The 20,593-nt window shown below is 58.3% G+C and overlaps 1 protein-coding gene across 3 annotated transcripts in view; it reads left to right on the top strand.

Moving 5' to 3' along the window:
- Nucleotides 1-5,273: 5,273 nt before the first annotated feature.
- Nucleotides 5,274-20,593, top strand: part of SEMA3F (semaphorin 3F) — a 30,077-nt gene continuing 14,757 nt past the window's right edge. The window contains exons 1-2 of one of the 3 annotated variants that reach the window (XM_072786142.1): nt 5,274-5,574; nt 9,554-9,713. In XM_072786142.1, the coding sequence (XP_072642243.1) occupies nt 9,602-9,713 (112 nt within the window). In that variant the 5' untranslated portion in view covers nt 5,274-5,574; nt 9,554-9,601. Of the gene's footprint in view, nt 5,575-6,826; nt 6,850-9,553; nt 9,714-20,593 lie in introns of those variants that run through there. The other 2 variants (XM_072786144.1, XM_072786143.1) reach the window with 2 other exon arrangements.

Below are 20,593 nucleotides of genomic sequence, written 5' to 3'. Positions count from 1 at the left end.
CCCCACCTCCCTCACACATTACACACACACACACACACACACACACACCCCCCAGATGAGGGGCATGGGGTAGCATGTGAGGATCTCAGAGCCCTGTGTTCTCCCTTTCTTGTTCACTCTGAACTCAGAAGGACCTAGGTCCCCAGCAACATCTCTTAGGGTCTAGCTGGGAGTGCAGGACCAGCAGCAGCCCAGGGAAACTCCACTGGGATTGACTTCCTGGGAGGTAATATCTTCCCAGAGGCCTAAAGGATCTAGAAGTAAATAGGAAAGGAATTCCAGGTACAGGGGAGCAGTACGTGCAAAGACCAGAAGATGAGACAGTGGAGAGCTCCTGCCTGCAGGAAAGGAATGAGGCAGCCTCCAGAAGGGAGGTTTGCCCCTTGTGCGGATGGGACAGTGTTTGAGGGTAAAGGGGGGGGCCGAGGGCTCAGGTCTAGAGGAAACTCGGTTGACACTGGTGCTGAAGTCTGGGAAGAACATTCCTGGTAGAGGCGACAGCAGCAGAAAAGGCCTAGAGGAGGATTTGGGAAGCAGCCAGGAGGTGGCTTGTTCCAGCTTTTGATGGGCTCTGAGCCAGCCCCTGGGGCTGGCTGGGCAGGAGGAGGCTGAGGTGAACCCCATCCTGAGCCTGGGCTGCAGGCACTCCTCACTGCCCCACTCCTGGTGCTGCCCGAGCAACACCTTGCACCCCCTCTCAGGGCCCCCTTTGCAACACTCCCCTTCTCTGGGATCTAGTTCCGGGAGGCGGCGGGTGAGGGCTGCGCCTGGGGCAGAGGAGATGAGAAAACCAGAAAGTGGGGAAACCTGAGCCAGCAACACTGAGGCGGGCGGGCCAGGGCTTGCTTAGCCTGCTAGGCCCGGGAAACAGGTTCCCCGGAGACTGGGCCAGAGGAGGGGGGGCTGGCTTTGTTGCCACCTTCATCCAGGGGGCATGGCAGGTCTCTGAGGCCCAGGCCTCCAAGTCTGGCCTTCTAGAGGCTGAGGCTGGAAGGGCAGAGCATCTCTCAAGGTTGCCCAGCATAGCAGGCTTCTCTCACCCACCTGGAGGTAGGCCCAACAGAGGCAGACAGGAGAGACAGACAGGATGGACAGGGTCACACTTCTATCCCCCACAGCACAGTCTGGAAAAGCCAGAAGGAACAGAAACAGGCATGTGTATGGGCAGAAGCAAGGGCTGGGCCAGGTTGAAAGGCTGGGAGTGTTTTGGGGAGGAACCCCAAAGTGCTCCTGCCCACTGACAGCACCAGCCCATCACCTGGAGGTGGTGACTAGGACAAAGGGGCCCAATTCCTTCCCAGTTATAACCCTTGTGGTTGGGTTTTGTAGCATCTCAGAAGCTCTGGGAGGCTGAGCCATGAGTGTATGACCCAAGACCATATGGCCAGGATGTCATCCCAAGGGTCTATCTTATAGGTACTCAGAGACCATCTTGAAAGGGAGAGGGGGCTACACCAGGAGGCTAGGTCAGAGGAGAAACCGGACCTGGCCTAACCATCTCTGTGTCCACCCTCACCTTGTATATCCGGACCAGAACCAGGAATGTCCATGAGAGCTGGAGGAGAAGCATGCCTGAGATCGAGTGTCCTGCAGAGGAGGCAGAGAGGCATGGCATGGCAGGGTGGGGGGTCAGCCTGGCCTGGCTGTTTCACTTCAGGTGACCCCACAGGGCATCTGAGGTGGCTCTCAGGTGGAGATAGCAGCCAAGCAAGGAGCTTGCTTTTGGAGAGCAAGACAGGAGGACTCTGGGTGTCAGCTGAGTGTTTGGTGGGGGCAGCCAGTCCAGAGGAGCTAGGTGGTAAGACCAGGAGTTGGCTCTTGGCCTCTTGGTTCTTGGCTCATGTTCCCTCTTGGATCTGGTGCTGCAGGGATTTGCTCTCTTATTCATTCAATAAAGATTTATTGAACTCTGGAAGTGCTGCGCCGGGCTCCAGCACTCATTGCCAGCCCTGAGCGCCTGCCTCTGCCTTGGTTATAGACCCTTGGCTCCATGTGGGCCCCACAGCCTGGCCCTTCCCTCCTGGAGCCTTCCCATAACTCCTGAAAAGACCAATTTTTTCTAACCCCACAGCCCAGTGGCTACAGGCCTCATGCCACTTCTCTCAGTATTCTCTCCTTTATCCGAATAGTGGGGACTCAGGAGGAACTGCGAAGTACCTGGAGGTAAATAACCATAAATTCTGCTGGCACACAGGGCCCCCCAACCTGGCACCCAGGGTTGGTGTCAAGGCATCTTTGGATGCTTACATTAAAGGATAATTGTAGGAGGGCCCACTATATTCCTCCCAATAATGCATATTTCATATGTATAATAATGTAAGTAGGGATAGAAAATGGCCAACTCAGCATGGACACCAGATGGGGGTGCAGTGTGGCTTCACTACTGCAATGAGAATTGCTTTTCTTCTCTCTTCTTTCTTTCTTTCTTTCTTTCTTTCTTTCTTTCTTTCTTTCTTTCTTTCTTTCAAGATTTTTTTTAAAGATTTTTATTTTATTTATTCATGAGAGACACGGGGAGAGAGAGAGAGAGAGAGGGTCAGATATATAGGCAAAGGGAGAAGCAGGCTCCATGCAGGGAGCCCGACGTGGGACTCGATCCAGGGACTCCAGGATCACACCCTGGGCCAAAGGCAGGCGCTAAACCGCTGAGCCACCCAGGGATCCTTTTTTTTTTTTTTTTTTTTTTTAAGATTTTATTTATTTACGAGAGAGAGAGAGAGACAGAGACAGAGACAGAGACAGAGACATAGGCAGAGGGAGGAGAAGCAGGCTCCATGCAAGGAGCCTGATATGGGATTAGATCCTGGGACTCCAGGATCACACCCTGAGCAAAAGGCAGATGCTCAACCACTGAGCCACCCAGGTGTCCCAAGAATTTCTTTTATTTCTATCTATTACTCAGCCTTCTCAAATTGTTTAGAAGACAACTGGCATTCCATTGTGAGGTGGAGATAGGTCTCTTCCCTCTCCCTGTCTCCGCACCCCCCTTCAGAAGGGCTTCATGCACTAGGTCCATTCTATGTGTTTGAGTAGAGATCCATGGACAATTCAATTGAGTCTCTTTTCTTCCCAACCTAGCACCCTGGAGCCTTCAGTAAGTCTTAACAGTTCTGCTTCAGTGACATGATGATGATCATGCTGGGGATGGTGACAGGGGTGGCTAGGGAGACTGGGGGTGAAGGGGAATAGGAGAATGTGGAAGAGTTGGTGTTGGAAACCATAGTGATGGTGATGTAAGCTGCACTGGTAATGGGGGTGCAGTGGTGGTGACTTCAGGGGTGACCCTGGTCCAGAGGAGTAGGGATTATCACAGTGTTAATCGTGTTAAAACACGATTATCACAGTGTTTTAAATGAGACATAATGGGATGCCTGGGTGGCTCAGCAGTTGAGCGTCTGTCTTCAGCTCAGGGTGGCTCCTGGAGTCCAGGATCAAGTTCTGCGTCGGGCTTCCTGCATGGAGCCTACTTCTCCCTCTGCCTGTGTCTCTGCCTCTTTCTCTCTCTCTCTCTCTGTGTCTCTCATGAATAAATAAATAAAATATTTTTTAAAAATAAATGAGGGCAGCCCCAGTGGCGCAGTGGTTTGGCACTGCCTGCAGCCCAAGGCGTGATCCTGGAGACCCTGGATCGAGTACCACGTCGGGCTCTCTGCATGGAGCCTGCTTCTCCCTCTGCCTGTGTCTCTGCCTCTCTCTGCGTGTGTGTGTCTATGAATAAATAAATAAAATCTTTAAAAAAATAAAAATAAATGAGACATAACAGAGAAGAAGGGTGTAGGTACTGTCACTGTAGCCAGCATAATCCAGGCTGGTGTGTCCTTGCTTCAAATGGTCTCTGCTTGGAGCATGTGGGCCAGCATTCCAAATCCAGTCCAGGAGACCCTCACCTGGGTTCTAAACATCCCACCTGATCCTACATTCACAGTCAACCAGTCAGTAGGTCAGAAGGAGAGATGCCTTCTTCCTGCCTTAGCCAGGAAGAGAAGGGGGAGGAGGAAGAGAGTGAAGAGGAGGGGAAGGAAGAGAAAGAGACAGGAGAGAAAAGAAAGGAGAGAGGAGAAAGGAGAGGACAGGAGAGGGGAGAAAGAGGGAGAAAAGAAGACAGGAAGAGGAGGGAATAGAAGAGGGATGGAGAGGAGGAAGGAGAGGACAAAGAGGGCCTGTGCCCCTTGGGACCTCAGCTAAGTGCATGGGGCAGGGCTGACACTGTGGTCCTGGCTGGTGAAGCTATGGTCTTGGGAGTTGGGTTGGGTGTCAGGTCCCTTCCTGGGATCAGGGTAGGCGTTTGGCTCAGTTGCTGGGCCCTGGGGTCATCATGAGGCCAAAATGTCCCTTTCGGGAGAGGAGGCCCAGCCTATCTGGCTTCTCTGGCCGTATGGAACTGTAAGGAGTGGGTCTGTGAGGCTGCTGGTTTGAAATAGGGCTGGAGGCTGGGGAATCACAAGTAGCCCTTGGGTGGTTGGAGAGCAGTGAGGCTGGGCTGCTGCGACCTGGCGGGGCTGGAGGCGGCGAGCGTGTCCGGCGGTGGTGCCAGCCGTCCCAGGGGCTGCACCGCCACCTGCTGAGCGGCTGGGGCAGTCCTGGGTCCTATACTGCGGGACTCAGGCGCGGGGCCCGGCGCGGCCCGCAGCAAGTGGGAAGGAGTGACACGGCAGTGTGTGCGCAGGTGAGCGCAGGCTCGGTGCTCCCCGGCGCGCCCGCCCTTCCCGCCAGGGAGTTGAGTGCCCGGGTAAACACCAGGCGCGGTGCGCGCGGTGTATCCACGGAGAGACAAAGCCAGGGCGGGGCGGGGGCGCCGCCCGCGAAGCCGGGGCGGGGGCGCGGGGTGCAGATTGGTCTCCCCTGGCTCGGGTTGCCCCACCGCCCGGGAGCCCCGAGCCCGGCTCGCGGACAGGTGGAGCGGGGGGCGGGGCGGCGGCCGGGCGGGTCCCGCCCCGGGGGTGGGGCCGGGCGGGGCGGGCGGGGCGGGGCCGCGCTATGCAAATGTCGCCCACGGGCGGCCAATTGCCGGCGCTCCCCGCGCGGCTCCGAGCGCCCCGTCCCGCCGGCGGCCGCGAGACCAGAGCGAGCTAGCGAGCGAACGGCCGCGGTCAGGCCAGCCCCGAGCGCAGCGCAGGGCCAGGGCGCGCCGCGAGCAGCGGCGCAGCCCAGCGCGGCCGCCCGGCCCCAGGCCAGCCAGCAGGCGAGCACCGCCGGGCCGAGCCAAGCGCAGCGCCCCGGAGCCGAGCGCGCGCCGTCGCCCGCGCCCCGCGCCGGGGAATGCGCCCTCGGCGCGCCGGCCAGGGGGCGCCCGCAGCCCACCCGGGGGGAGGCGGCCCCGAGCGCCCCTGAGCCTTCCCATGGCCCGGGCTGGGGCCCGGGGCCTCGGCTGCTGACGCGCCCGAAGCCCGGGGAACCCGTTAAAGCCGGGCCGCGGCGTCGACCCCGGCTCAGGCACAGAGGCGAGAGGGCGCGGGCAGGGCCATGGCCCCGGGGGGCCGCTAGCGCTGGCCGGCCCGACCCGGAGCCGCTCAGCCGCCGCCGCCGCCGCCGCCCCCGCCGCCCGGGAGCCCAGGCCCCGCCGCCGCGGAGGAGGTGAGTGCGGCGGGGAAGCGGGAGGGAGCGGGCAGGCGGCCGGGCCACCCCGCGATCCCTCCGGGACCTGCGGCACTGCAACTCTGCGGAAGTGTCCGGGGCGCGGGACTCGGGGAGGCCGGGGGCTTCCCGGGGACGCAGGGGCGGTGGGACTTGAGTGGGCGCTGTACCTGTTCGGGCTGCCCCGACCCTTATCGGTGCGACGTGGGCATGTGGCGATGGTGTGCCCTGCGGGGTCACCAGTGTGCAAAACAACTTTTTCTCCTAAGATTCTGGGTGTGTGTGGGGTGTCCCATGCGCCCCCCGCCCCCCCCACGTTCCTGGAGCAGGAGTACGACTGCCCCTTCTCCTGGCTCAGCTCTTTCCCACCAATGCCTCAGGCAGAGGGCTCTTCCACGTAGCCTGTGCCTGGCCTGCCTCAGTGTCCCCATCCAGATCGTCTGCTCTAAGAGAAGAGCTACACCGGCAGCCCCCACGTGGAGGGGGGACTGATCAGCAAGGCAGGAGGACCTCCAGCCCTGAAGGTTTTCTCCCAACTCTGTGCTAGCCCCTTGACCCCCCAGATGCCAGCTTGGGTTTGCTTTTCCAGCAGGGACTCTTGCTTGGCTTAGGGGCCTGTGTGAGGAGGTGTAGAAGATCTGGGAAAGCCTGCAGTTAAGCCCCCCACTTGGGCAGGCTGGGGCCCCAGGGGTGAAATGGAGCAGGGGACTCCAGAAGCTTGGTGGGCTCACCTAGAACAGGTGAGACCAGAGAGTGTCAAGGTGGCCCAGGAATGAGGCAGGCCTGGCGGGATGGGTCAACTGGAGCTAAGGCTGAGGTCCTGGCTGCTTAAATAACTTGTAATTCTTGAGATAGCTTTTGAGAACACTATCCCATGAGCACGTGGGGGGGGGGGGTGACCTGAAGGCACTGGTGTGTCCACTCTGGAGCTGGGCCAGGTTGGGGGTTCCTGTCTTCCTGAATTCACCCAGATTGTCTCCCAGAAGCCTCTGTCCTAGTTGCAGAGATAGGAAAACTGTATCCAGGGGTTGGGAGGCTCATCCCAGGCCCGGGGGTTGGATGGAGCCGGGGCCGGGTTGGATGGAGCCGGGGCCTTTTCCGAGGCTGCCCGGGAAGTGTGCCTAGATCCCTGGGATAAGGTGTGCTGGAAGGCCAGGGCCCTGGGCAAGCCTATCCCTGCTGCTGACCCTCGGTTCTGAAGGAGCCAGGCCCGGAAGTGTGGGAGGTGTGGGGAGAGAAGACCAGCAGCCTAGCCTCAGTGCCCCCCATGTTCTGGTAGGCATATCTTGGTGGGGAGGATGAGGCTGAGCCCAGGTGACCTTGACTGGGAAACCCCTGACCATGAGAGGGGGTTTTCAATCCCACCTATGGTGGGGTGGCTCTGCTTCCTGGTCCTTGGGGTATTGGGGGAGGGGGAAAGCCAAGAAGCCAGAAAGGAGCTCTGGCCTGCGGGGGTGGGGGGTGGGGGGTGGGTACCATAGGGCTAGGGTGCTGGTAATAATTTCATCTCCATGTTCCCCCGCAGCCCCTGCTCCTGCCTGCCTTCCATCCAGGCAGTTCTTAGCTCAGAGGAGCTAATCTCTCTCCTCTGAGGCCGGCTCTTCACCCCCCACCCCCCCTACAAGCCTGGGAGGTCTGGATCAGGCTGGACGATTCGACCACCTAGCCCCCTGCCCTACCCCCAGGTGCCTCCAGACCCCCTTGTCTGGCCGCCCCTTCTCTGCACCCCTTGCCAGCCCCAGCTCCTCGGTTCTTTGTTCGAACGTCTTTCCTCCGTCCCTCCCTCTCTCCTCCCTCTCTCCTCCTCCCTCCCGCCTGCCTCCCTCCCTTGCTCCCTCCCGCCAGGCTTCTTTCCTTCTTTCTCTGCTCTCCTCCTGGTGGGCTCCCAGGTGGCGGTGGCTGTTCCTTCTCTGTCCACCCACCTGGCTCGCCTGACTGGGGGCTCCTTTGGGGCTGGGGCTAAGTGGAGTGCATTTAGGGGCTGGCAGAGGGGAAGTGACTGTGGAAACCTCTCTCTGTCCCTCTCTTCCTCTCATCCCCTCTCTCTTCTCTCCTCTCTTCCTTCCCCTATGCTGCCAAAGAGGGGTCCTGGACTGGGATCTGAGGCCCCAGCAGACTTCAACATCCCCCACTCACTCCTTTAAAGGGCTAGAGCATTGTGGGAGGTCCCTGTAGGGGCCCCAGTGGGGCAAAGCCCTCCACCCTCCTGGCTACCTTGGGGGACTCTAAAGCTGTCCCTGGTGACCCTGACCTTGTTACCATGAAAATGGATGCAGGAGAAATGAGGTCATGAGGGGGTTGTGAGTCATCCTGAGCCCCCTGATACATAGGATCAAAGATCTCTGAGGGACCCGGACTGCATCCTGCACCCCTAAGCCAGGACTGTGTTCCCCAGCTTCTTTCAGCCCCACCCCACTAGCAGGTCAAGTTCTTAAGCAAACACATGCTTGTGAGGACGTGTGTGGGCATGCAAGTGTGGACGTGTGTACATCCACAACTGTTAGTGGGGGCCCCCTGGGTGCACCCGAGGGTGATGGTGGCTGCTTAGCCCTTTCTCCTGCCTGCCCCCCCTCACCAGAGCCTTCAGATTCACTCAGCACCAGCTTTGTATGCCCGCAGACTGGGGGAGGGGCTGGTTCCAGTCTCCCCTCCCTCAGCCAGCCTCCCCAGGAGGGAGCATCTGTGATGGGGGATCTTGAAGGAATTTGAGAGGTGTGTCAGGCCCTCTAGAGAGGGTGTTCCCGCTGAGGGCACCACCTGGGGAACAGGCCAGGAGCCCTGAAGCTGTACTTCCTGTCTGAAGAACCACCAGTGGTTTGTCCTGGCAGGAGAGGCAAGGGCTCCGGGGAGGGGAGGCGAGGCGAGTGTGGGGAGGGCCTCGGGGTCTGTTGAGTGGGGCCTGACAGATGTGGAGGCTGGGCCTTGCCTCAGCATATGTCAACCAGTGCAAGGGATTAACAGGCTGCTACCTCTCACCCTCACTCCAGGGTCCTAGAAATGGGCCTAGGGTCCTGCATCCCGTGGGAAAGGGGAATTGACAGGGCAGATCCAGAGGATGGGGCTCACATTCTCATTCTCTGTGCCCCCACCCCCAGTGTATCTGAGGGGGGGGGGAATTGGCGCTGATTTTTGCCGGGAGGGAGCAATATGTTCCGACAACTGGTGCTGGGCTGCGTTTACCCAACAGCCAGTCTGCCTGGGGAGACAATATTGGAAAAACATAATATCGAAAGTTGGACCTGCTGGGGGTATGGGAGTTCTGCTGGGGACACTGAGGTTGGCTCAGACCCTGCCCCAGGCCTGCTGGCTATCCTAGCTCCCCTCTCTTTGCCCTCTAGAGGCAGAGCTGGAACTTTACCTGGCAGGAAGTCCTTCTGTACATCTGACCTGGATCCCTCCTGCTGTGATTTCAGTAAAAGTAGACCCTGCTATTCTTTGCCTCTCCTTTTCTGGCTGCTGTCTCTTCCACTTTAGGCTGTCTATGTGGGTCTTACTTATCCTCCACTCTTCTCCCATGCCCTCCACCCCAGGAATCAGGTCCGGATTTTCTTGTATGGGGAGAAGAGGTTTGGCTGGAGCAGGCAGGGCTGGATCCAGCTCTTCCCCCATTTCTTGAGGAGCAGCCCATTTGGTTGGAGGTGGGCACTGAGGAGAGAGGCTACTGGGAACTGGAGGAAGCTGTAAGATGGCCTGTTTGAGCCAGACCCTGTGGATGGAATTTAGGATGCTGGAGGGTGGGGCATTGTTTGAATTTCCAGTGGCCCCTATTAGCTCTGGTGACCCCAGGCTGCACCTGGCTGCTTGGTCTCCAGGCCTGTTGACTACACCTTTGCAGACAAAGGCAGGGACAGGAAAGCATGTAGGGTTTGCACACTGGGGCATTCATAGCTACAGGCTGAGGGTGTGGACAAGGAGAGTTGGTAGGGCAGGACACCCCCATCTGCCTTACACATTTCTGATATGGATTCCCCCTTCCCAGGTGTCCAGAAAGCCCAGCCAGTGTCCTGGGCCCTAGGCCCCTCCCACGATGCCTGTCGCTGGTCTCCTCCTCTGGGCTTCCCTACTGACTGGGGCCTGGCCAGCCACCCCAAACCAGGACCACCTCCCGGCCATGCCCCGTGTCCGGCTCTCATTCAAAGGTAAGAGACTGCCTTGCCGTTGCCCAGCATCATCCTCTGTCCATAGCACTTGGCCCGCTGCAGAGGCGACAGGAAGAGGCAGGCAGAAAAAGATACTTTGTGCAGCCCACGCGGGTCACCCTGGGTATGTGGGTGGGGAGGAGAGGACCGTGGTAACTTGCCAGGAAAGACTAGAAAGTGGGCCATGTAGACATTTCAGGGATGTCTTCTGAGTCTGGGCCCCTTCTTGAGGCAGAATGTGGGGTCTCTGGCTGGGCGACATAGGGTCTGCAAAGCACCTCCCTCGGTGTGTTAGACAACTGAGGAAGAGAGATGCCACTTCTTCACACTTGTGTTTGTGGAAGCCCTTCCTTGCCACGGTTCTGCATCTGGTCCTGCCCTGGGTGGCCCCTGAGGTGGAGGCTCAGGCAGTCAGGCAGCACTTGAGGCCGCAGAAAGCTGGAGGAGCAGGTGTGGGTCTCCATGTGGGAGGGGTTCCCGGAGAGCAGGGAGGGTGCTGCTGGGTGGGAGGGGAGGGGAGGGGAGGGGAGGCCACCTGGCAAGTTCAGGGACAGCGCATGCTATGTGACAGGTCTGAGTTCCTGAGCTCCCCAATGAGCGCTTTGCTTTGGGAGGCACTGGAAGGCTTTAATGGTGGGTTGGGGTCTGGAAAGTGAGAGACAGGCCCCTCAGCTCCATCACCTTTGTACCTTACCCACCGGCAGGTGAACACACATGGCACACACTCGGGTCCAAGTGTCACTAGCCACTTTCTCAAAGGTGTGTGTGTGATCAGAAGACTCCCCCCGCACCCCTGCCTACGGAAAGGGGATGCTGGGACCTGGGGGACCTATGGTCACTGCTGACTTCTCCTCTGGCCCAAGGTCACTTTGTCCAGCCGCCTGCCTGGGGTGGGGCTGACTTCGCCCTGGCTTGCCAGATTTCCGGGCACATATATTGGGGTGAAAGGCTGGGCTGACTTTTCCTTCCTCAGGTTTGGCTGAGGTCCAGCCTCTACCTCACCACGTTCCCATGTCCCCTTGTCCCCATGTCCCCAGCAGAGCTCCTCCCCTGTCCTCATCCCACCCTGTGAGTTGATAGGGGGATTGGGGAGTGAATTTCTGAGGATGTGCCTGGAAGGAGTCCAGCGTGGGGCCTGAGGAATGGGCGGAAGTGTGATGGGTTTAGTTGTAAGAGCACCCCTGGCCCCCAGGCCTGGGAAGGGGAGAGGTTTATTATGCTGATAACTCCACCCTTCCCCAGCGCATTTCCTCAGAGCAGATTAATAAATCTTGAAGGGGCTTGGCCCTCCTCTCCCTGCCTTCCCAGCCCAGGATGCTGGCAAGGGGAGCAGAGTGTCCCCTCCTCACACAGGGGAAGGAAACAGGGGCTTGTCTCCATACCCCTGGGATCCTAGAACCCAGACATCCATTCTGGGTGTTATATTTGCCATCACCCAGAGACCCATGAGGGGAAGCAGGAGGGATAAGACACAGGGAGGTCCTCTGGACGCATCTTTTAAACCTTAGACCTCCAGAGACAGAGGGCCTAAGACTTTTGTTCCTGTTTTCCAGAGAGAGAAACCGAGTCTCAGGCAAGGGTAGGGCCAAGGTCAGGCAGGAGGCAGAGACGAGGCCAGAAATAGAACCCTGGTGTCCTGGCCTTGCTGACGCCCACATCAGTCAGGTCGATTCCTTCTCAATTAGCTCTGAAGCCGACACCCGCGGTGACTAAAAGCCTGGCTTGCTGGCAGCCATCCTGTGGTGCTGACTGCTATGGCAGCCTGTGGTGGGGCCATAGGAGGCCTGGGGCCACCCCATCCCAGGCCCCTGTGCCCTCATACACACAGGCTTCCCTGCCTTGAATGACCTTCCCCATTCCCCACTCACCATATGGCCTAGTTGTGGCTTAGATGTCACTTAGTTTAGCAGATGCTTGAGTCCCCACTCTGCACCAGGCCCGGTGCTGAGTACCAGGGAGTCTGCAGTGAACAAGATGGTGAGCTCACTGTTACACTGGCTGAAAAGATAATGGACACCCAGTTGGTCAGTACCAGCCAGGAGCCCCGCACTTCCTGCGCCCCGGGCGCTGTGCATCCCCTCATGCTGGATGGCCTCAGCCTGGTCAGGTACACAGAGTGATGCTCAGTAAGGAGTAGGTCCTCACCAAGCATCTATAGAGTGGTTACCAACACCCATAGAAACTGGGATTTTGGACAGCCTGGGTGGCTCAGTGGTTTAGCACTGCCTTCAGCCCAGAGCATGATCCTGGAGACCCAGGATCAAGTCCCATGTCGGGTTCCCTGCATGGAGCCTGCTTCTCCCTCTGCCTGTGTCTCTGCCTCTCTCTATCTCTCTCTGTGTGTATCTCACGAATAAATAAATAAAATCTTAAAAAAAAAAAGAAAAGAAAAGAAAAGAAAAGAAACTGGGATTTCACAACCAGGCCAGGAACTGGGAAGGAGGTGGAGGCCCCTTCTCCTGGGTACACATGAGGGGCACAGAGAGGATTGTTCTCAGAAGCACCGGTGGTCACTCTTGCTCTTTGCCTCAGTTTCTCCATCTGTGCCTTGCCTGGATATAGCAGTGCATACCAGGCCTCAGGGACTCGGCCTAGGCTCCTCCCCTCCCCTCCCCTGAGTCCTGCTGCCTTCGGGAGGTGCTAGTTCCTGCCTGGTTGGGCCAGACCCTGCAAGCTGGAGGTGCTGGCATGAGGGGCCACGCTGTCCGGAGCAGCTAAAGGAACAAAAGCAGGAACTGGTCCAGGCTTGGTCTTGCTGCCTATGCATCCGCCTGGGCACCCCAGCCAGGCCTAAGGCTGAAAGGGTGGAAGGGAGATGGGGCCCAGAGTTCAGTTAGAGTCGAGGTCGGAGTGAGGGAAGGCAAGGTGGAGGGTGCTCCTATGGCTCATCTCCTGAGCTTCCATTATTAGCACAACCAAAGTTAGGCAGAAGTGAGAAGATTTCCAGGAGAGGTGAGGTGTTCCCTGATAGCTTCTGCTATCAGACGGCCTGGCCAGTAGCACCCTCTCCTCCACCCATCGTGCCCTGGAATCCCCTTAACCCCAGGGTCCCTGGCCAAACCTGGGTGGGGAAAGCTCTCCCTTCCCGTGTCCTGAGATGACCCAAGCCAGGGGGCACCCCCTCCCTCTGTAGCAGGGGGGTGTGAATGCCCTGCCAGCTCCTTTGTTCAGCTCAGGGAATGTTTACTTTATCCCGGGAAGCCACCTCCACAGTAAGCCACTGCCTGCTGCCTGGGCTGGCTTTAGTCAGGACATGGGGCCAAAGAGGCCTTTAGTGGGGGAAAGAGGTCCTATGATGACACGAGGTGGCTGGGCTACTGGGGAAACTGAAGCAGGAGTAGGGAGGTGGTGAAAAAATCAGGAAGGATGAAAGTAATAGAAATAACAGTAGGTATTCATGATGATAACCACGTGGTGTTCTCTCCAAGGCCTGAGGGGTTCTCCCTGGGTTTCCTGTGAGGCTTCCCGTCACTCAGGAGCAGGATGAAGCTGGAGCCTGGCTCTGCCTGATGTCTGAGCCTGTCCTAGGACTGAGAGAGCAAAAGGTCGGTTGAGGGAAGCAGGCACTGCTCTCCCCCATGAGCTCAGGACAGGATTCCAGGATCCTACAGCATTGGTCTTAGCCTTCCCAGCCTCATTTCCCAAGGAGATGGCTGAGGTCCCACTGGGGAGGCTTCTCATGCCCTCTGCTTATGGAAGCAACAACACTTGAGTTTGCCTGCTTCCTGTAGATCTGGCCCTCCATCACCCAGTCTTCCAATGATCATAGTCCCCTAGGAAGCTCTCTCCTTTTGGAAAGAGGAGAAGGAAAACCAGGGTCTAGGAGAGGCAAGGACTCTTGTGTCCAGAGTAGCCTTGGGATTTGGATCTTCTCTAACTCCAGGTGTAACTGACTTACTCTGTGGGGAAGGACACTCTGCAGATGGAGGGCAATGGGTGGGTGCTGGTCACTGCCTGCCCACCCACCTCAGCCCAGCCTCCAAGCCTCTGGGGCTAATGGCCCAGCATAGTGCTACTGCTTACATCATCTGTATGTGGCATCAGACAGCCAGAGTGGCCAGGCCTCCTTGTTAGGAAGTGATGACATTGGAGGTTAGGAGAGGTCGTGGTCCATTTACTTCACCCAAGGGGGAATGGAAAGTGAATATGGGTTGAGGTAGAGGTGACTTTAGCTCTGATGGAGCTAAAGCTCTGATGGATGCCCCATCCCCAAGCCTGACTGTAGGGTGAAGAGGGGGCTTGGAGCTAGGAGATTTAGCATCAGGAGAAGGAAGGAAGGGAAGGAAGTTGGGGGGCAGGGGGAGGCCCAGAAGCTTAGGGCCCAGAGGTGGTACCAGGGAGCTGAGTTGAAATCAGGTGTTCCTGACAGCTACAGTGGGATTTGGAGCTAGCAAACTGGGGAGGGGCCAATATTCCAGATAAGCCAGGAAGAGGAAGGTAGAAAGACCCAAAGCATGAACTTGAGCCCAGATTCCTGCATTTGAGATCTCAGTTTTCCAGGAAATAGGAACTGTCTTACTCCTGAGAGGGGACTTGGAAGTGGCCACTTCGGGAGTTGGGAGGTCCTGGAGGCTGACTGGCTGCCCCTTAGCTGACCAGCACTTGACACTCAGAGATAGTGGAGCAAGTCCTGGTGCATGCTGAGAACCTGTCTGAGGCCCACCCTGAGTCATCCGGGCCAGAGCCGGGGCTGTGGGACTTCTACCGTGGTCTTTCCAGGTCCAGCCAAGCCTCAAATGGGACCGCCACTAGCTGGGCCTCAGCAGCCTAGGCCTTGTCTCTGGTTCCCTGGCATGTCGCCCGCCCCTCCCTCCCTGGCTCCAGCTTTCCTTGGCACTGAGCAAGGAGCTGGTGCATGCTCAAGGAGTAAATCATGTTCCTTGGCAGCCCCCGCTGCTTCGTAATCGTAAAGAATTTAAAGAGAAACCGCCAAGATAAAAATCTCATCTCAGCCCATAAAGGTATCTTTCACTCTGTGGCTTTAGAGGCAGCAGCCTCGGAGTGGGCTCCTGGCTGTCTGCACCTGTGTGCGTGCACCTCCAACCCTGTGACCTCTCCAGAGGTGGTGGGGGCCCAGAGGGTGTCTTCAGAGCTATGGGTACTTGGCCCTGATCCCTGGGAGACCTGCTCCTTCCCAGGCATTAAATGTGGTAGAAGGCGAAGGTGGTGGTAGTGGTGTTTGAAAGGGCTGTCCCTGAAGGCAGACAGACCTCCATTCTGCCCTTGTCAGCTGTGTGACCTCAGGCAGGTGGCTTAGCCTCTTTAGAATCTGGTTCCTTCTGTGTAAGGTGGGGATAGCTGTGGCCCAGTGGAAGCGACATCCTAAGGGCTCAGGCTGCCTTGCTGGCGTCCTGGCCATGGGTAGTTCTCGAGTAGTGAACTTCTCTGTGTCCCTGCTGCATTGTCTGTAAAATGGGGATGAGAGTGGGGCTTACCTCATTGTGCTGTGGGAGGATTAACTCTGTGAGCCCAGTTACAGCCCTGGAGAAGGGCGTCTCAGTAACTAGGAGCCGCACCTAGGGTGGCAGAGGGGCTAGGGCTGGTCCTGGGAGAGGCCCAAGGAGTCCCACACTGCCTCACCCCTCCCTGTAGATTTCTAACCTTTGCTGAAGGTGACTGTGTTTGGAGAGAACTGCAGGAGGTACCCTGAGCCCTGTGCCAGGAGTGGAGTCAGGTGGAGATAGGTTGCCTCTACTGTGGGCATCCGATCAGGCTTCCTGGAGGAGGATGCATCTCAAACGGAGGAAGGGAAACTGTGGGCAGGAAGAGCAGGAACAGAGGTGAGGTGTGTGTGGCCTAACACGGAGGGGGGTGGGTGGGGGGGAGGCAAGATACCATGGAGTCTTGCTCTTGGTGCTAGGATGGAGCGTTTGTGCTTGCTCTTTGTGGGTTTTAAGTTCTTTGTTCTTCTTGGCAGAGGCATCAAGTGCATACGGTGAGGAAAATCCAATGAGAGTGGTGCACTGGGGAGGGGATGCCTTGTAGGGAGCTCCCCCCACTGAGATGAGCTGCCCACTCTGATACCCCTCCAGCAGCTGTAGTGACCCCTCCCTGAGTGCTGTTCTGTCGTCGTCTGCAGCTAGGGGCGACCAGACGTGGATCACTCACTTGGGCATCTGCATCACTGGGCTGAGAACATGGCTTCCTGGCCTAGCCTGGTGCTGACCTGGGAATCTGAGCCCTGTCTCAAGGGAGCCCTTGGAGTTTTGGAGAAGCAGAGAAGATTCCTGCTGCATTTTTCTTAGAAATAGCAAGAGGGCCTTTGCCAGAGGCCTGGATGCCAGAAGGCTCCGGTCTGAATCCAAAGCTCAGCTCACGTGGGTGCCTGAGCTTGGCAGGCCTGCAACCACCACTGCCTGCCCCTCAACATACCATACCCCAGGCTGCTGAGCGGTCTCAGGGAGAGGGTGGAGGCCTCCTGGGTTCCTGACCACTGGTCCTGACCCAGCGAAGAATGGGCCTGGGTGGTGGCTGCTGTACTAGGATCCAGGAGGCCTGTCTGTCGGGGAGGGAGGCCTCAGCTGGGCCGACTTGTGGCATTCTCACAGGGGCTGCTGGCAGGTATCTCTGTATCTCTGCCAGACGGGGACAGCCCCAAAGCAGCAGGCCCCTCCAGGGGTCAGGAAGTCTTTGGGGCATGAGGCCTCAACTCCAGAACCCCCTGCCCCCAGTCTTCTTCCTTCCTTCCTCCCCCTTATCCCCCCCCCCGCCCCCTCCCCCTGGCCTCCCTCCCTCCCATCCCCACCCTGACCCCTCCTTGGCTTCCTAGCCGGACATGCTCTTTCCTCTGAGGTCTGTGCACCCAGCCAAGAGCCATGTTTCTTTCCATTCAGGGCTCTGTGCTGATGCTCTCATTTCCCTCCACGGGCAGAGTCCACGGCTGTGTACTTGCTAGTCAGCCAGCAGGGTGGGCCCCTGTGGATTAGACACTACAGTTGGCAGAGGAACAGCTAGAACTTGGAGGGCCTTGTGGGCTCCTGCGGCACCCCGGGGGTGCAGGGCTGCTGCCTGCCCTGGGACCCCATCCTGTCCCAGCACCAGGCCTGTGTGGGGAACTAGCTGCCTTCCCAGATGGATGACTGGCTGAGTCCTGCTTGGGGTCCTGACTCTGTCTTACTGCGTCAACCAAGGCTGACCCTGAATGACTCACCTGTTGGATGCCTCACTTTCCCCATCTGAATGTTGGAGAAGGGACTGAGGCTGTCTGGGATGTCCTGGGAATCTCTGGGTGGGTGGTATGTAGGGCTGCAGGGGCCCCAAGAGTCCAAGGAGGGCAGCAGAGTTGGGGGCCGGGTGCAGGGCAGAGGGAGGGTCTTGACACCCACCAGCCTGTCAGTCCCATCCTGGCCTGTCCGTCTGGTTGATTTATCGGAGTAAATGAGCCATGGAGAGTTTGTTGTCTTTTGCAGTCACAGGGAGGAGGAGGTGGGGGGGGGGGGAGGAGTGAGGGGTTTCCGGGCTAGGTCTGGAATGCAGGAGGCGGGGTGGGCCCCGAGGCCTGTGGAACTGGAAGCCTGATCTACTCTCCCCACCTGAGAAATGGATCAGTACAACCCTCCCCTCAGGGCTAACTGTCTTCCCACCCCCTTCACGCTTCTTGGGGTGCATTCCTGTGTGAACTGTTTGCCACCACCTCCTGCCCCATGCCCAGGGGCTACCTGTCCCTCCAGGCCAGCTTCTGCACTGTGACCTTTCTGAACTGGGCTAGAGCCCTGAGCTTTCGCCGGGCTGGTGAATGCCCAAAGATGTCCTCATAGGCAGCTGTGCATGCCGTTAAGGATCCACGGAGGGCCTCCTGGCCTCCTGAGTCACCAGCCCAGACCTAGAATGACCAGGAGCCATGGAGCTGTGGGGGCGGGGAGGGATCACTGGAGGCACTGAGGCTGGAGAGCCCCCTAGCTGCTGGGGCAAAGTGGTCCAAAGTCATCAGACATCGTTGTGGGAGAGAAGTGTAGAACCTTGGGTTTCCGGCAGGCACCATGTGCCAGGATGTGACTCTGCTGCCCCTTCCCCCTGGCTTTTCCTGGGTCAGGATGAGCTGTGCCCCCAGCCTGTTCTCTCCTGGGCGGAGCAGACGGGCACTGGGGCGGAACGGGCGTGGGAACAGCATGGCTGAGCCTGCGGGCCCCAGCCCCCAGCCCCCAGCCCCCAGCCCCCAGCCTCCAGCCCCCAGCCCACAGCCCACAAAATGGGAGGGAAGCCTACAGTGGAGCTTTAGCCCAGCTGGGTGGCTCCAGCTCGGCTCTGGCTTGGTGTTTACTGAACAGCTGGGATGTTTACAGTAGCCCTTAAGGAGGGGCCTCTAGTTCCAGAGGATTTCCCAACTTGAGGGTCCCACTGGAACTGTTCAGACTTCACTACCTTCCCACACCACTGGAATAGCACGTTAGGGAGACAGAGATTGCACCCATCCCTCCCCTCACCCGGGCTGGGCCAGTGTCACAGCACCTGCCCCTCCACCCTCCATCCTGGCCTTGTGTCCCTCTCTCCTAGAGGAACCCACATTTCCAGGAAGTGGCTGCTCTAGATGGTGGAATACGGTAACTGGGTCCCCAGTTCAGACTTTTAAATTAAATTCAATCAGAGCGGTTATTGAATATAAACACGCCAAGTCATTTACATGTTAATTATGTTGAATGGACTACGAGGCCATAATTAGTTGCTAATTGGGTGAGAGCGGCTGTAATTGGTTTTGTTGGCACCGACCTGGCTCACCTGCCTGGGGGAAGGGGGCTGAGTGTGGATGGCTCCTGGGGATCTTGTGGATCTCCAGTGCTAGAGAGCCTGGCCCAGGGCTGGGATTGAAGGGGTCAGATATTGAGGGGCTTGGGGCCATAGGAACTGGAGCCTACCCCCCAGGGAGGAGGCAGTTTAAGCCTCAGGCAAAACTCTTGGTCTGGTCTCTAGGGATTCCTATCCAGAACATTTCAGGGATAGAAAAAGGGCTAGGAGAGCAAGCCCCTGGATCAGTAGTGACAGCCTCCCCTGCCCAGCTCTATGTGGGACCTGGCCCTGAAGAAATGGGAAATGCCCCGGAGAGCCCATGGGAGCACCAGACAGATGTCACCCTGGAATATCCAGGGAGATGCTGGGGCTGTTGGTTGGCCAGGCCAGTGTTGGGGTGTCAGCATTGTGTATGAATGAGGTGGGTGTGCTGAGTAGAATGGGGGGAAGGGTGCATGCAAAGGCTTCAGGGGCTGCCCTGCCCCCAGCTCGGCCTGGCTGGGGCTCCCAGGGTTGTAAGGCTGTGGCCAGGGGCTGAGGCCTTCCGGCTGGCCGCTCATTAAAAGAGGATTAGGCTAGGAGCCAGGGGGCCAGCCCAGCCCCCAGGCCTTCCTCTGGGGCCCCTCACAGCTTTGGGGGAGTGTTAAGAGGCTGGGGGCCACCTCTCCCTAGAGTGCATGGGGACATCCAGTAGGGACTGTCTAGGTCCTGCCACTCCTGCTTGCTGCCACTGCTGCTGCCACCTTGTTCACCTCAGTTTCCTTCCTCGGAAGAGCAGGAGGATAAAGCACTGACAGACACCCTGGCCAGCACCCCCACCGCTCACCCCCACCTCATCGCTCTGCAGCTCAGGGATTAGGGCTGCACTAGCCTACATGAGGTCAGAGGTCAGGGCTGGGCTGCAGGGACCCGTCTATCACCCCCCCAGTACCCCAGCACAGGCCCGGGAGGTGACACTGTCAGTCAGGGCCTGCCACTTTGTGGGGCTGTAACCAAGGGGGCGGGGTGCCCACCTCTGCTCCAAAGACCCCCTTTTGACAGCAGCCTTTGCCTCACTGGCCACAGAGCCCGTGTCCTAGAGACGGGCAGCAGGGGTCAGGGCCTCCCACTTGGGGTCTGCGGGGGTGAGGGCTGTGGACACACCTCCTCAGGGCTGCCCACGCTCACTGACTCCTTTAAAGTAAGGCACCCGCTGCTTCCCAGAGGGGAGGAAATGGAGACCCCCCAAGACTAAACCCCTATATGCTGAGAATGCTCCTGTCTCTGGACCTTTGCCAGGCCATTCTGGGCCAGGACCCTGAGTGTCTAATGGCCACAGGGAAGTTCTAGAGGCTGGGAACGGCTGCGGAAATGAGGTGTCTGATGCCAGAAAAGGCTCTTCCTTCCCGATGACGGGAAAAGCCTTCCCGGATGTCACCCCACCCAACCTGTGCCCAGCCTGGGTGAGGGTATGGGGGTGGGGAGCCCTTCCCAGGAGGCATTATCCAGGCTCACCATCCTCTGTCCCCAAGGTCAAAGCTTATCCAGATTTAGTCGTATGTCCTCAGAAACTTTGTGTCCCAGTCACCCCCCATCCCCCCTCCCGCCCCAGTATTGCCATGGAGAGGGAGGAGGGGTGACACTCCTGCTATCAGAGCTGGGCCTGGGACAAGTGCATTGGAGGAAAGGACTGGCCTGAGCACATAGCCAGGTCCGCATCACCCACCCTCCTCAAGCACGAATGCCCCCTTGGGACCCCAGGACCCCCTTGGCCCAAGTCTCTGCTCCTTAGTGGGCTGGGGGCCAGGAGGATCTAGCTCTGCTGACACTACAGGTATCAGAGTAGGAAACCTAGGACTACTCGTCCACTTCCTTCCCCCACCCAGGCTTCTTGGAGGAATGAAGGTCTCTAGCTCCTTTGCCCTATGACAGGGTGGGGAGGAGGAGACAAGACACCAGTTTTACTTCTCACCCTGTGACTTGAGGGGAACATCACTCTTCCTTGGGCTTCAGTCTTCCTGTCTGGAGCTGGGGTACAGGACTGTCATGTGGCCCCTTGTTTTAATCTTTCCTACAATCTGGCATGAGTGAGATGAGCCCTCCAGCCATGGGTTGCTAAGTCCAGAGCCTGACACCCAGTTCACTCTGGGATCCTGGAAAAGCCATCCTTCACTTCA

The sequence above is a fragment of the Canis lupus genome, chromosome 19 (assembly GCF_048164855.1).
Source record: "Canis lupus baileyi chromosome 19, mCanLup2.hap1, whole genome shotgun sequence".
Lineage (NCBI taxonomy): Eukaryota > Metazoa > Chordata > Mammalia > Carnivora > Canidae > Canis > Canis lupus.
Note: the sequence above shows the minus strand (reverse complement) of the source record. Positions and strands in the feature narration are given on the sequence as shown.